Source organism: Diprion similis, chromosome 4, assembly GCF_021155765.1.
Source record: "Diprion similis isolate iyDipSimi1 chromosome 4, iyDipSimi1.1, whole genome shotgun sequence".
Classification (NCBI taxonomy): Eukaryota; Metazoa; Arthropoda; class Insecta; order Hymenoptera; family Diprionidae; genus Diprion; species Diprion similis.
Window position 1 is genome coordinate 27,464,597 of NC_060108.1, and position 17,262 is coordinate 27,481,858.

Consider the following 17,262-nt stretch of genomic DNA (forward strand, 5'->3'; position numbering starts at 1 on the left):
AATTTACATAAAAACTTCGCGTTGTTTTTCAAAGAAGTTGTTTCACATGCAGCCAGAAATAGCGAGGGGACGACAATACATGTATATGACGTGTGCGGAATGGGATAACCATAAAGGAAGAAATTTATAGGTGTACATCGGCGAATTTTTACGCCGGAGAAACACAACGAGAAATATCGGTGTCAACGATCTCCAAACGAGTTCGACATTCCAACGCGTTCAAACTTGCGTTGAGTGTAAACAGCCGCAACATAATCGGTTGGTCATCGCGTCTACAACCTCCTCGCCTGAATCGAGAAAGGACCGAAAGAATTTCGACGCAGTTGCGGCATTGTGTGTGATGTAAAATTTTTTTTTGCAACACTTGCTTGGAAACTTCAATTTTCGCAGCTTGTGGGGCGTGCGTAAAGTAACGTATTTCTGAACAGTATAAAAATAGAACAGATAGGACTTGTTTCAGCGCATGCGCATTTTCGGATGATTTGGCATTTTTTTTCAGTACTCAATTGTCAGTGACGCCATTGCGCGTGATCTCGGTTACCTGATTTCAATTTAACTCGCTAAATAAACAAATAAAAGAGCAGATTTTAGTCGAAACTGAAGAAAAAAAGAACACATCAAGTTTTTTTGGCAAAATACACTTCGCGAAATGCAGAATTTACTGAAGAATCAGTGAAAACCACTCTATGCAGAGTAAAATTTGCTACATTTTTAGTAAAAAATATAGTTGAAACAGGTATTTTTTGCCAAAAAACGTTTGACGTTTTCCTCTTTTCTCCTGCAGTTTTGAGCAAGATCTGCTCTTCTTCTTCTCACCGTATTCCAAAATCAAATTCTCATCAAAGGAAGTTCAAAGAAATATCGCGTGCGAGATGTGCGGATGGGTGACATCTGACTCTACCAAAAATCATATTCATTCGGATATCGCCTACTTTCCACACTTGTCGCACGATAATAGGTACGCATACTGTTGATTGCTTTTCACCGGAAGAACAGAATTTCCAGTTCTGTAGCCAAAGTCAAGTCTTCGATCGAGAGTACTTAATATCGGATCCGCTGTTTTCGGCTGACAATGAGCACAGCTGCTGTCAAACTCGTCTATCTGATTCTACCGGTCTTCAATGACACCACTCGCCGTTCCTCGTATTATATATCCAAGCGTGTAACGGTGCACGCCAACATATTTAAAGAGTTTACGATATCGCGGCATGGGAAAATGTATTCGGATCCCCGGACCATATAAACATTGCGGGTGCAGGACTTGCATCGGGATTCTGATTGCGAGGCTCAGGAGTAGCGCAATTTCACTCCAGCCGCAGCTCGAAGATCTGTATCAGTGAGTAAGGATATTAATCCTGGGACCCCCGCGTAACAGACGCACTTTCTATTCCCGAGGGTTCACGAGGGTCGTGCAAGTGACTCGACACGCTCGCGTTGATAAACGCTATGCCTATAATCGTCGACGTGTCTGCACGTGGCGAGCCAATGCTCGAACCCCTGCAAGCCAGGGAAGTGCAACAGTTTGCGCACCGCGTTGTGCATCCTGCCGAGACGAGGCTTGCCATTTTTACGCAAAACTTCAACGGCGATCCTGACGCAGACAGGAGAAAACGAAGCGCGGGATTATGTGGAACGCTTTCTATCGCAGACAGCGCTGCACGAGCAAAAGACAGGAGAAGTGATGAGAGTAAAAGGAGCTTGGAGATTGAAACTGAAATAAAGCTTTGCCATATTTGGACCTTGTCCCGTATTTTACATCCCAGGTGCTGCAACGTCCGTAGTCGAGTCTCCGAATTTTCCTCGAAGTTTTAAGCACAAAGCTGGGTTCGAATATTCGAAAATTAAGCTCAGACACCTGCGATAACTTTTTTAATTCGCGATGCGGCAGGTACTGATCGCCGGAATACTTTTGCGCTGATTCCGTGGAAAAGAAGATTTTTTGTCTCTTCAACGAGATCGATTTGTAGCCACCTCGTTCGACTAATTGGGACCCCGTCATGAACTCAATAGATATAACCAGAACATCGTATGAAAATACGGCGAGATATCTTCGTTCTTTGGACCATTTTTTAATAATTAAGTTGTGAACCACTCATCGCAAAAAATCCTTCTCAATCTTTACAAACAGATTTAAATGCTTAGATCAGATTTTGTTATCGTAACAGAATCTTTCGTACTGCGGTGTCAAATTTTTTCGTAGGAAAGACTAAAACATTTTTCTTCTTCTTCTTCTCACTGCATATTGCGCAGTTTTTACCGAATTGAAACTGTTCCGAAAGATGTCAGACAGAGAAGATCGATGGTACCGAGATAAACGGTGCACGATGTACGCCTAGAATAATTTTAATGAAATATTCCATCCAGTCAGTGTGCCTTTCAAGTGGCCACAATGCGGTGGCGCGCAATTAGCCATCCTTTGCATGTAACGATCCCGGCCGTACGGCGGAGTTTTCGGTCACGCGATTGTTATTAATGCAAGTCGAAGGTGTTATCGACTTGGCCGTACGGTCGCCGGGTGGCTGAAAAACCTCGAATCCGGCCGCACCTGCAACTCGTCGACCATTTATACTCCGCCTTCGCCCGATCGCAAGAAATGAGGAATTTTTTACCAAGATCGATAGGTTTGATTGAGAATCTCTCTTAAAGATCGATCCAATGCGCATCGCTGTGGATTAATCTGCGATACTTGGATGTGTCGAACGTCAGTGATCAAACCAACGTCAGTCTTTGTTTGCTCACAATCAGCTGCAGCTACTAAGATCCGTAAATCTGAAGTTGACGTTGGGGAGGATCTCCCTGGATCGACTTTTGCATAAATCCCTATCTCCATTCGGATTTAAATCCGGTTGATCAGACAACTTGTCGTATTCCTGGGTTTTCCCCGAAAATCGAAAGTACGGATCGGCGATCGAGCTTAACTGCAGACCGATCACCTGCACCGTTGCTGTTGGAGGACTTTAATTAGCTCCTTACATCGGACTTATGTCAGACATTGATCCCCAATCGCTGTCGTGCGTAATTAAGTCGTTATATCTGCTGCACGATTCGTAACACGCTGCGCCGCATTGCATAACGTCCATGCTGCTGTTACCGTCTTGGATATCGCGCAAATCAGAAAGTCGTCACTTTCGCTGTGGTTTACGAAATTGCCACATGGAATCGGATTTTCAACCGAAATACTGCAGAATTTTCAGAGGAATTTCACAAGTTTTCATTACTTACGTGAACTGTCACTTATTTATACAACACATAATATTATGCGTGTAAAATTTGACGCAACTTTGCATTCTTTTATACATTTTTATACCGCAGGGTCATATAGACCTCGCACTAGCAGAGCAGACACTGTGACCAAGAAGAAAAGCAAGATGTATTCCAAATCTGGTGCTCAGGCGCTGAGAATTTCCTTGTCAACCGCGATACGTTCAAAATATACAATCATATATAAGTAGAATAATGGGGTAAGAATTTGAGATCATTTATACTTCGAAACTTTGAAATACCAATTCAAATCATACGTTTCGCAATCGAATAAACTGAAAATTCCATTCAATTAAAATTCCTTTTGTTGAAATAAATTTTATATCTTGGATAAATTAATGAGAGAGAGAGAGAGAGCACACCGTCAATGAAAATGAGGAATGAAAGCGATCGCAGCAATTGTATACTGTGATAATAATATATAATATAATCGGCATAATAAACTATTTCTTCACCGTGAATTACAAAGATAGCTAGGCTATAGGCGAATATCAGGCAGAATGATCCGCGCCCGCGCGCAGCATCAAATGCAGGAATACAGAGGGGCTTTGTGATCGTATCAAGGAGTCGGACGTCGTACAGTTCAAGCAGGGTATGTAGGTATACCTTTTACCGGGCGTTGCGTAATAGACGAGATATCGCTCGTATTGCCCTCTCGCTTCATTTCCATCTCTCCCCGTGCCTTTCTCTCCCACCTTCCCCTTCCCCCAACCCCCGTTTAGAAGTCTATCAGCTAATCCGGGTAACGTGTAATTCGCTTTTTCTCCCACCTTAATCCGCGTCTCATTTTATTTCATTGATTTTGTCAGGCAGGCAGTTGCTCGCCGCAGCTGTTTCCTGGATCGCCTGCCGCAGCGCAGACTCTAGCAAGCTAGCTACGGAACGACTACGTACCTACATTAATACATGTTTTACCCGCATGTACATATGAGTCTGTGTGCACGGCTACAACCAGTCTGTGACGTCACGAGCGTAGCCGAGGCACAGAGAGTTCTAAGGTTTCCGGGTTCGGATTTGATTTATTTAACCCCATGGAATACGATACAACAACCTATCTCGGCGAACCACCACCTCCTCCTCCTCCTCCTCCTCCTCCTCCGTGCATCGAGAGGTTTATCATTTCGAGAAAATCCAACGATGCCCGTAACAAGTTGTTTGCGATAGTTCACCGCAGGGGAGAAAAAGTCACGAATCATCGTGGACTTTTATCGATCGTCGATAGTTTGCATCACCGTGGCGTAATTAAGCCTGCACTATCATATCTACTTACCACATTAATATGCAATTTGCGCATCTATGAAGAGTTGCCGACAGTGCAAGAACGTGGTGATGCGTCGATGCCCGGCGCCTTCGCTCTTGTTTGATCGTAAGAGACGGGCGTAGGAATGTTATGCACTAACCATCGTACAGAGCCGGGCTAGAGTTAAACTAGGAAAGTTCTTTGTTCGCCGAGGGTTTGAAAGTGGGCTCCACCTAACGTATAAATGACCCTTTGTCATGGAATACCGTACCAGCAATCAGATCCATGGAGCTCCGGAGCTCTCTCCATCTCTCTCTCTCTCTCTCCTCGATCACCCCGCTTGGGCACCTCTGCCATTTCCCATGGATTCATAGCCACACCCATAAAACGGTTGCAGGAGATACTGCAGCAGACCAGATTGCACATGGTTCAATCCGACAACAAAAGCCCTCGAACGTGTACAGCGAACGACGTCGTCGTCACGACTGCCACCGATTTATTCGCCGGCTCACCTTTTACACCTACGATCATCCAAGCTATCGTTCATTTCATGGTTTTTCTCGATAATCGCTAACAGCTGACATCCCTCAACGTGAATAATCTTTTTCTTACCATGTCACGAAATAATTTTCAACCTTCCGCAAGATATTCTTGATACGGTGCCTGGACAGCGTCTGGTAAACGACACGGGATACGAGATGATGAAGTATTCACTCCCTGGCTGATTCGGTTCGTTAAACTTTTTCGACCACTTGATATTACCTTTCCTTGAATCCCGAACATTAAAGTTATGTGGTTGGACTTCCAAGTAGCTACATTAGTCGTGCTCCTGATCGCAAGGTGAATTATTTCTTCAGATACGGAATACCACGTGAGAGTGGACCGACGTGGATCTTGTTGGGAATGTGCACGTACACTGTGTTCCTTCTACACGTTGATGCATTTGCATTGACGTGATCGCGTGCACCGACGTACGCCCTGTCCATCTTATAACGAGATTGCGTAAGGATCTAACGCCTTATGCCTTATGCCTTATGCCTTATGCCTTATGCCTGATGGGTTATGCATCGAGGCACGCAGGCGTAAGATCTGCCGGCCGAACGCGGAAGAGGCTGCGTCTCGATTGGTACAACGAGATACGTAATGCGCTCTTTAACTCCAGCACACAACTATTACATGCGTGGTGAGAATATCTCTTATCGACTGATAGACTTGTACCGGCTCGACTATACGCGCAATCGTTTCGTACGCGTCTCACTGTCGGCTCTTTTCGGAATTCAAGAAATAAAAAAACCAAAGCGAAAAACCGTTATTTTTTCAATCAAATAAGGTATCAAAATTTCCCCGTCTAAATGATTCTTCTTTTTAGATGATCGTCTGTTTTACTCATGGTGTAGGTATACTAAAAGCATAATTTACAGAATCACTTCCATTTCCGCTCGGGGATGCAGAGTCCATTGCTGATCTCGTTCTTCTCGTTCATCCTTCATCATTTTCTATCACGCTTTCGACGTATCCGCAGCCATCTTCATTGTTTTGTCATATCTCATCTCGGCTGTTACAGATTCGCCCTGGCAGTTCGCCCCGTCCTCGTTTCACCCACGATCGGGGGAAGTGCAGGTATAAGCAAGCATGACCGAATCGTAGAGCGAGAGATCCATGGCCTGTCTCAATGTGCTCATGTTGCTAACGCAAAACCGACCACAACCGAGGCTTAACCCAGTCAGGAGGCTCACTACCAGAATAACTTGTTCCGCGTTGCGTTATTAGATGCGATTATTTTAGCGCGGAGACATTCACGAGCATTTTCTTTTTCCTCGTCACGGGCATCGTACTTCTGCGCATCGTGCAATCACTGCGCTTCGAAGATGCTTTCGTAGAGAATCTTCGAATCGCAAAGGTTTGATTTTTTCCGGCAGGTCCCCTTAGCGGTGGACAGAAGCCTCGATGCGTTCCGATTTTTATCATTCTCTTCCGTTTCTGCTTCTGCTGCTTTCGGCCCCACTGCGCAACGGCGACCAACGATTGGCTCGTATATATAGAGATGATTGCGTCAGACATTTCGGAAATAGGTACGACGCCTCGTACGACGGCAGCCTGGGACTTGGGGATTCGCGGTAGAAACGTGGGCAGGTGGACGCGCTCCGCGTGTTACAAGCATACATACCTACCTGTGAAAGGGTATCGAGAAGACTTTGTTCGCGCATGGTTTGAATGCGGGATTTTCTGCCGCGAAAAAGGTTCCGCAGCTGGTAAGATTATGACCTTTCGCCGTATACTCCCTGGGCGCCCGACGGTGTCTAGGTATATATTGCGTGCCAGGAGTGCTGCAGCAAAGTGTCTTTTCGTAATTATTCACCGTGTGGTCAGACTCGCTTGCGTTGCGTCCGTAGACCGTACGACTGTCGTCGGCATTCCAGCCACAGCGCCAAGAGTTGACGCGCGCGCGCGCGCTTAAAATTCGTCTTAACTCTATCTTAAGACCATCTGATTCCCCCCCGGGTTCAATGCCTTGTTGATGAATCCCCCACCAAGGAAAAGAGCTCGATCAAATATCGTCCAGCCTTGCTCGACCAACTCTACGTGAATCTGGCAGCAACCGACGGACAAGACTTACACGTCTCGAATGAATCCCGCCGATTGGGATGCGTACGAGTTATTGTTCCCTCAATAACTGTGCCGAAAAACTCGTAGTAGGTTTACACGGTGTCCGGTAAAAAGTCCGTAACGAATTCAAGGACATTTCCAGGACATTTTCAGGTTATTCAAGGACATTGACAATAATTTACTGGACCATTGGACACCATGGGTTATATAACATGGGTAACGAACAATCGACATGAATTAGGTGACTCAGTGAGAATAAATGTTACCCTGCAGCAATCAAACTACGTAGTTTATTCCAATCCCCGCCAACGCCACATTCGCTCACGATTCTTCAACTCTTCTACACAATTGTCTGCAAACTAGTTCCTCTTTGAATACAACATTTTTATGTTACGGTGGTAAGTGTATTGCAGGTGTATTAAAAATGTGTTATACATACAGGGTGGATCAACCTCTGGTTTTCAAATCGACACTCTGCCAAGAGCCACAGATTTGACAATACCCTGACCAAACACTTCCTGGACAATGTAGTATATGTTATACTTATATCCTCGAAATTGTTGCGATATTCGCTTGCAGGGATTATCAGTCGTTTTAGAGCGTGTGGTATGACGCGTGAGTGTTAATTGCGCGTAAGTGCGAGTATAGGGAAATTAAAATTAATTGGTAATTGCGTGGATAGAAAAGCTGCCAAGGCAGTGCCGGGACTACTTCGCCGCGGTAGCACCTAATGGTGAATAAATATTGAACCGTGCGTTGTAGGAAGTGGATATCTGTTGCATTCGCGTACACCTTCAAGTAATATCTTCACCGTATCTCGGTGGCCGCTCTCCCTTAGTTCGCACACTCGCAGGTAGACGTGTAAGTATCCGGCGTAACGCACACAGCTGGGAACCCTCCCTGTATATCCTAGAACCGAGGAAACTGGAACACCGTACCTAACACGTTGTGTTACACCGACATGTACGTAGCGAGTATCAACACAAGCCCAGGGGAAACGACCGATTCTAATCAATTTCACTTAATTTCACTGTTGCATGACCACTTCATACGGGCAACTCGCCCACTCCTTGTATCTCCTCCTCTCCTAGCCGTATATATGTCTTGCCTTCCTGGTTGGCGCCAGGCTATTCTATCTATCGTGCTACAATTCCGAGCTGAAAGTCAGGCTCGATGGGACAGACATCAAGAAACTATCATTCGGATTCGAACAATCGACCGACGCTCTGTTCGTTCGATGTCTTTGTCGAGAAATTAATTGGATAGGGACAGTTCGGACCCCTATGCTCGAGCTGTTCTTGTATCGGTGATCGACTGGAAGTAAGGACTGAATCATTTGGCGTTTCTTGCCTTTCTTTTCCCCACAGCTGATTCGGTATTGAATCGAAACGTCCTTGTCCGTGTCCGAGACTCTGAAGGCAATGCGAACTGTGCAAGAAATGACAAAAACAGACACGACCGACCGGAAGTATTTCGAAGGAAATTATACATGTACGAAGTGTACGTCGAGTTCGTAAATGGAAGTGGAGGATAGGTTATTTCGTCGCTGGTATATACGCGCAGAGTTTTGTTCTCCTTCAGTCCCGTCCGTTATGGCGTCTCTGAGGCAGATCAACTTTTTCTCCAAGTTGAGCCTCGGGGAGCCAAAGCAGTCAGAATACTAAGTCAGTGCTCTAAGCCAATAAGGCTGGATTCCCTATTCAGCACTAAACTTCTAAGATCTTCGCAGATGTGACGGTTGGTTACCTACTCAGACACAACCTTCCGCGAATCATAAAATAATCCTATTTCGTTTCCAACCCACCAAAGAACACCCGATTGGTAACATCAGAATCACGTTTCCAACGGAGTCCCAATATAATGGAAGAGGATGCTGGTTTTTTTTTTATCCACGGTCAATTAGATATCTGAATAAATTCGATTTGTACGGTGATAACACATTCAACGAAGTGAGCAGATTTAACCGGGTGTATAGGTAAGGTCTAAACATAAACTCATTAACTGGTTGGTTTAATTAAAGGTACATGCTTCCGGCGGAAGATCTCGCGGTGTGTCTATACCTCTGTACCTGTGTACACGGTGTACACGGTGTACACCTAGGCGCGTTGTACGTAGATGGGATAGTATAGATTAGGCTAGGATAGGATGGGATAGGCTGGGATTGGATTGGATGGGATAGAATAGGATAGGATAGGATACGATAGGATAGGTACGTTGCGTCCAACAGGTACCCTGAGAAACCGCAGGGTTTTATTCGGTAGGTACGTATACGTATACCGCCTCGTACAACGACCAAGACGGCTTCGAGTGTACGGTACGTACGTGTATATATTGGTAGCATCACTTCACTTCAACGATGATATATACCCTCATCGAGTTCATTGCCCCCCGAGGTGCGACAGAGACGTAGGCACCGCTATGCCTGCAAAGTTGACGAGACGGTTGTGCCCAGGACGGAGATGGCGAACGGGTAGGAGAGAGAACACACGGAGAAGGATGGAGGGAGGAGGAGAAGGAGGAGGAGGGGGAGGAGGAGAGGAGAAAGAGAGATGGAGGAAAGGAGAGAAGAGAAGATCAACACACGCCTGGTTCCCTCTTGCGATTAATAATTCACACGCAACTCCGATATGAGACTCGAGACATGCTCAATGGATTATTCTCTTTGTCAGGAGGTAAACATCTACATGTCAGCCTGCCTCACACGCACACGTGGCACACAACCATCGTATGCAGATTACGCACGTTGCGTCCTGCCAAATAGTCAATCCTCTGATGCGGCTCTGCATCGGATAGATTCCCGAGTATATTCATGGAAAGTAAGGAATCGATATGTCTGCGTAAGTGTCTCGTGCTTACGCAATGACGCGAATCTGCAGAGAATGAATATATAAGTTGATATGTGGATCCGTTCAATTCCCGAGGTCATGGATGAAACGCGTTGTTCTCGACTCATTGATCTTCGGTATTGTATAATTTCTCGCAAGAATTTTGACGATCGATCAGAGATCTTATCTAGTTTTACCATTTCTCGCTGTACCCTGTATGGATGGATCATCAAACACGTGCAACGCTACACCACGCAGAGGTGTAAATACCGATAAAATAAAAAGTTTCCGCCGCATCTTCCCGGTCGTTTCAGATATCGCATTACCACCATCATTTATAAGAGTCAGAGTCAACCGATCAAATTAGTGGTGAGTAACTGAACATCCCGGGATATGAAACGAATGTGCTGTTCAAAATAGGGACTTTGGTAAAATTTCGTGCCTGCCAGTAAAAAATTCCTTCACTTCGACCATAACCGTTGATCCTATCTGGAGGGAACGTACGAAATTAAACGTATCTTGCAACTCGAATTACGCACTAAGGATTTCACTGACGTTGAAAATCTTGAAAGGATTTGCAAATCTGTAGAGTGTCCCACTTGTCCCCTGTCTCCGTATATAGACTCTCTGAATAGTTAGCTGGGCGCATTTTCGAGAACGTACATTTGCCAGAAGATCGTACCTACATTCCTTTCGTAGATCAAAAAACAGTGAATCCGAAGTAGACGAGGCGAGTGCAGCTCGTCGATCAGGTTCTCGATCGGCAGCGGCAGGCATAATATAGAGAGGGTAGGTAGGTAGGTAGCGATCTATGCTAAGCCTCTTATCTCGCAAGCTACGGTACAAGGTATGATCAGTCCATGCGTCGTCATACATCGACTACATGTGTGTTACGGCCGAAGGCGGGGGCGGAGGCAGCGGTAGGAATACCAACAGATGAGCGATAAGGATGAAATAATTTCAACCGGTCGGATGTAGGTACGCCGGGATCGGAATATCCTTCGTTGCTTGCCAAATCCCCGCGGTACGTCCATCCCAGCAAAAACGAACATATGCTGCACATTAGGTACGTATATGTATTTAAATCTCCCCTAGGATATTCCGGACTGGTTGTTTAAAGCACCGACCGCGTGTTGCGGGAATTACAAATGTCATATCGAGTATGCCGAGCGAACCTCTCACCATTTGCGGCCCCCGCATTAAGATGCCACATCACAATATTCCTAGTCGCCAGTCTCTGCATTCGGTGGAAAAGCTTCGCATCCATCTCCAGGACTAGGAGATCGAAAGGTGCGCGGCTCTCTCGGTATCGGCATATATTATACATATATATGTATATCCACGGGTATCTCCACCACTCTCTCTCTCTCTCTTTCTCTCATCGACGTTCGTCGCTCCACACGCTCTTCCCATGCCGCATGGGAAGCTCGTAGGTATACAAGCGCAAAGGAGATGCACGGTGATTTTTAAACAGCTGGGTTACGCAACCTTCGGATTCAGTTGAGTTTCATCCGAGGCGATGCCACTGTCCGCTGACCGCTGGCCGCAGATACCGGTCGGTCACTGGGCACCAGCCGGCGTCCGCTGGTCAACGGTGACCGTGGCACTGAACTAGTATACTTGAAACTTTCACGCCGGATGACCGCCGTTCCGCGATCTTTTCGCCGACCTTCGCGATAAGCCGCGGGACGAAGCTCGCCGCATGTCCCAGGATTAGGATCCGAATTAGTGGTATCACTTCTTCGATGCGAATCCCTACAGCATGTCAGCTGGGATCGGAGAAAAGAGAGCAGCCTGCGGCCTAACGCGTCAAGTTGTTGATTCCACTCTTCGAACAAGTTGAGGATGCACACCGCTTATAAATATTACGCTATATGTATATACTGTATAAAAATCCCAAGTAAATTGTGCCTGCGCCGCGATCATTCCCATAGGAAAGAGATAAATTCGAACGATCCAAACTCGCGAACAAGCGGAATCAATCATCATCGATCGGAGTCGTTGAAGGGCACGCGTCGAGTGACAGAAATGGTAACAAAGATGATGCTGGTTCCGTTTCTATTTTTTATTGCGGAGCTTGGTGTCCGCATGAGTAGCACACACTGGATTATTATGGGTATTTGGCCAGGCTTTACCGTGGTATAAGGCTTCAAAACGCCTTTTGAATAAATTTCAGTAATCGGGCCTTGACCGCTTGGAGATTGAAATTCAAAGTCGAAATTGTGAGACGATCGGCAGATTAGCGCCGTCCGGGGTCCGTGCCGTGGATCGCGAATGTATAATTCAGTCCTATCTGGGTGTCAGTCCTCACCCAGCCAGCGTCTCTGCATCTCCCCCCCCCCCCCCCCTGATCCGTGTTTCCTTTGCTCATATTTCTCATTCACTGTTCCATTTTTCCCCAGTAGCCGGAATCGGGCTTCTCGCGAAGGGCGTGGGTCTATCCTTCGGTTTATTCCGACTCGCTGATTATTTTCATTCCTATCGGTAAATCGAGCCAGAGGCGACCCCGCGTATTGGGTCATCAGGTACGATATATTCCAGATTGTCAACGAGTACCTACGACAAGAATATGCCCAGAATTTCGCGTTACGCATCAGCTGATGGTTCAACATAATTTTTCATAATTCTCCGGCTCGCAATCTCAGGAAACTCGTGTCCTTCCTTGACGACCGAATCACGCTGGCGATCAGACTGACTCACGTCCAAGTGCAATATTCGAGGTCGTCAAGGTCCACTTTCGAATAACTCGAAAGCTTATGTTAGGGTCGAAAGTATTCCCGGCGCACAGACGTGCGATTACAGAAGATAATTTTTCCTAATCTCAGATTCGGTTGTAGCCATCTAAGGTAATGACATACATCTCATACACACCGCTCTGATTGGGCTCCGATAAAAATTGTGCAAAACAATGGACCATAGACTCGTGTATGCAGGTAAATGGGCGGCTAATATCCTAGCAGAATAATCGATAACCAGATGGAAGAGAAAACTACGTAGCGAGACATTTTTTTACGGGATTCCACGTGCCGCGGAGGCAGGGAAGGAATCTAGGTTTCTGCAAAAACCGATGATACCCGATATGCTATAACATGGAATTTTTGGTACGTAGAGGATAGTGAGAGAAACTTGATTTGAGGGCATGATAGACAAAATCAGAACCGCCGGGTTTTTGTGAGCTTGGAATTCCGTCTTCGATACACCGAATTTCATTTCCAACCCTATGCCTATAAATATCGCATAAAGTGCCATTCTACATTCAGAATATAAACTATATTTTAAGCGTCAATTTTTTGGCCCGCTTTTCAGCCATCTTAGATCCTCATCGTTCAATCTTCCTGGTTTCGCGTTCCTCATGGGACAAAATGGCGACTGTTACATGCGAGAGAGTGCAGGTTGCAAAAGGAAATGAAAGGCGAATGATTTCGCCCGGTCTTCGCCCGCGCGAGCAGTGCGAGTGAAATGTCAGCCTCGAAACGAGTGGGAGAAAGAGTAGGCACACCGCAAGTTGTTTATCCACATACCTCTATACCTCACATTATACTAACACCCTTCTAGCGGAGCAAAAGTAATATCGATTCCAGGCCAAGTTTTATTTTTTACGATAACGTAGGAACGATGGGACTAGATAAGTATCCGGGTAATCTGAACGATGGAAAATTTTCTATAAAGAAATAAATTCATCGGAAATCATAGTTTCAACTTATTCGAGATTGTAAGTTCTCCGTAAGTCGGTAATTCGTTGGTGCGACGTGGATGCGATTATTATATCAACGATTAACGCTACCGAAACCCCAAATAAAAAACTGGCATAACATGAAACGGCAAAAGGAAGAAAATAAGGGAATAAATAAAAGTAAGAACTGAAAAAGAAACAAACCTTTCTTAATGACGACCCCCGGCGGGGCCTGGACGACGGGGAGGGACGTACTCGTCGGGATTACGGCCAAGTTTCCCGGTGTTCCTGGAGGCGGCGAGGCGCTGGCGCTACCGACGGACCCGTGGTCGCTGAAGCCGTGGGTACTGTTATCTTCGGGGCCGTCGAAGAAGCTAAGACTGAAATCGCTCCTGGCGTCGAAGGACACTTCCGGCGTGAGGGTGTCCGGCGCTGGTGCGCTACCCAGTCCCGCGCTCAGCGATTGGTCGATTGGTCGATTGAATACGTCCATCGTACGATGCCTATAGTCGGCGAATTCATGAAAGTCGAACGTTCGATCACCCTGCTTCGCGAATAAACACTTGAGATTCAAATATCGGATATATGCCACAGGCTTCCGGTGCACCTGCTGTAAGCACTCGCGATCAGTGATCCAGTCGCATTATTGTCTTTCCATTCGTATTTATAGTTTATTGCACCGAAGTACCAAATTTATAACTGGATGGCGTATAATCGACGTATTGAACGATCGTATTAAGCACTGAACCGCAATTTAGTCACTTCGTATTATCACTAAATTATTATTGTTATTGTTATTATCGATGTTGTTGTTGCGTGCTCAATACAAATTGTGAAAAAATCAGCTGAAGGAATTCGAAACCAGCAAGTTTTCAAATAGATGTACGTGTAGTTAGATCTTGTCAATTTATTTCCGGTAATTTACTTCGGATTCGGAAACGAGAAGCGGATCAGCGTGTTGTATGGCTGCAGGACCGGGACTAACCTTTTACGCTGGTCTCAATTATAATGGAATTACGATTCATCAGTTTTGTGAAGTATAAAAAATCATATGCTCACATGAAATATAATTCGAGAGTATTGGTCACGGATTATTTTCACTGCTGCGACAAATAAAAGTATCACTTTCAACTTATCAGGTTGTTTATACGTACTACAATTGATGTAAGACACGCGTTAAAAATCTCTTAATTTTTGTACCCGCACTCATGAGTCTTGTCGGCTCTTGCCCCCTTTTTACTTCTGTTGAAAAACGTAAGCGGGCGTAAATCACGAAACACAACGGTGTAAAACTTCAACCCATTCTTTTTCAACTCTTAAAGTCCGACGTCTCTCCTTAAGGTGAACCCTTTTTTCGAGTCACGTTATAGCGGCAGGGTATTTTCATTTCACCTCTCAAGCTTGGGTACCTCATCGCTGAAACGAAATAAGATGGGGAAAACGTAAACAATTAAAATCATAATGATAATGGTAAAACAGGAGAAAGCACGAAACCGAAAGAAGTTGAAACCTTTCTATGTTTCAGAAAAACCATACCGAAGCTTGTCGGATTTTAATTGACCGCGTCGTCAGCCGACGCCTACAACTTGAAAATCAACCATCAGTCTGATGAGATTGAAAATATAGAGCCAATGTAGAGACAAAAACGTGTTATAGGCACATCCAAAGTCGGTATTTATATGCGTATAGGGTATAGAATTATGGTGAAAAATATGAGAAGCGAAAAAATATACGAATGGAAATAAAATAAGCAGAGAAGCGATGTAGCATCACGAGCAGCGAGAAAAAGTGAATGTCATTGCCGTAATCTTCGGCCGTTGACTTCGTGACTCCTCCTCTTACCTACATCTATATCTATATAGTATACTTATTATACAGTGCAGCTCGCGCCCATGGACAGCTAACACTTTTCATTCCGTCTGTGATCTTTGGACTGTGAGTACGTATAATTGTATATTAAATTTGTTGTTTCATCTTCCATTCTTCTCTAATTTCCTATTCTCCTGTTACTTTCCCGTCTCTTGCGATCCGACCGGCGCTACGCGGTGAAAACAATGAAAAATATCTTATTTGCCAGCTCCAGAGATCGATTGTTAACTGCCCTTAGCATACGGGGGTGATGTTTTCAAGGTTCTCCCAACACCGTGGCAGCGGAAAGTGGTATAAAGAGCTGCGAGAGCGAATATCCACGACATTAGTTGATATTCCGCACTATTGCGTTGCAGAGTTTGCAATGCGCGCCGATCTAATAGACACAGGATAGGATGCAAGTATATAAGACGTGGTACAAGGAGGCCGCGTCGCGGATTTATTTATCACCGTGAACGATGCCACTAGGAGATGCAACGGCGAACAAGTCGCGGGTCTATTCTATGCCGCTGCAGGCATGCAAAAACGACGTCGACGACGACGAAATTGCAGCCTCGCGCCGTCGAGCCTCCGTGCGAAAATTTCGAGCCGATCTTCTTTCGAGTCGTTCACTTACGGCGATGTCACGCTATATTACACCGATAATTTTTATCCCCTTTGTCAACCGGCACAGATTGCCGATATGTCGATACTGAACCCGCGCGTCTCAATTAGATACGTTACAATAATTTATAACCTGTCTTCTTTGCGTTAAACAAAATTATGACCCTGTTCCTTCCTACCTCGGAGTCTGTTCAATTACTTGTATAATACGTATATTACTTGGAAGGCGTGTTTAGAGCTTTAATGAAGAGGAAAATAGGCGAGATAATGAGAAATCGGCTGTCACTTTTTAAATGCAATACCAACTACCGCACCATCATCCACGATGACCGTAGATGAAGTTATCATATTATTATAATATATTACGAAATTTGATATTCTGGTATTTTCAGGAATTCCGATTCATCTCGAGTTTCTATTTTATTAACGATAGTTTGTTGACGTCTGAGTACCGACAGCAGAGTAGAATTACAGTTTGGGATTCCAAACGTCTACGTAAATTTCTTCCGATACCCGAAAAGACATATTTTGGTGAACGGATAATTTTCTTTCTCAGCCGTTTAGCTTTCCTGGGCAAATGACGTACATCGAAGAATATTCAATGAAGTATCATTTGTCAACCCTATCAGAACAGTCGTTCTAATCTTGAGTGTGGCGAGCACAGTTTGTAAGCAACTATTCTGAGTAGTATGCGTATGTCTTTTCAATGTACGAAAAACTCCAAGTTCAAGTAAAAAGAGCGAGAAAAGAATGGAAAACTATGAAAAGTAACGAATATCGACACTGTAAAGAATATTCTGAATATTACTACCATTGAAGGTGAAATTTGGAAATATTACTTTACGTAATCCAAAAATTGTTATTTCGCAAATCCTGAACCTTCGAGAACTCAACCCTTTTCCTCCGGCATATAATTAAATAGTTATTATATCTCTGAAGTTGTGACGCAAGGTTTGTAGGACAGCTTTTCGTGACAAATGCAGGATTTGAAGTTGCTCTACTTCAGTTTGAAATTCAATGAATAAGTAAAAAGAAAAAAAAGAAGAAAGTAAAGGAAATGAAAGTAACAAAGGACACATAAGATCGCTGAAGGCGTTACATTATATTGAACGGTCATTTCACGTGAACGTTTAGCCGCGGTATTTGTCGAAGTAGATAGACAGGTAAGTAGACAGAAGCGGAAG

General features: G+C 44.8%; 1 protein-coding gene across 2 annotated transcripts in view; it reads right to left on the minus strand.

Annotated features, from left to right (window-relative positions):
* Window positions 1–17,262, minus strand: part of LOC124405102 (ecdysone-induced protein 78C-like) — a 45,117-nt gene that overhangs the window by 18,283 nt on the left and 9,572 nt on the right. Inside the window, exon 1 of one of the 2 annotated variants that reach the window (XM_046879718.1) lies at window positions 13,811–14,395. The exons of the other annotated variant lie outside the window; for it this stretch is intronic. Coding sequence (XP_046735674.1) covers window positions 13,811–14,099 — 289 coding nt within the window. The 5' untranslated portion in view covers window positions 14,100–14,395. Of the gene's footprint in view, window positions 1–13,810; window positions 14,396–17,262 lie in introns of those variants that run through there. 2 annotated transcript variants of the gene reach the window in all.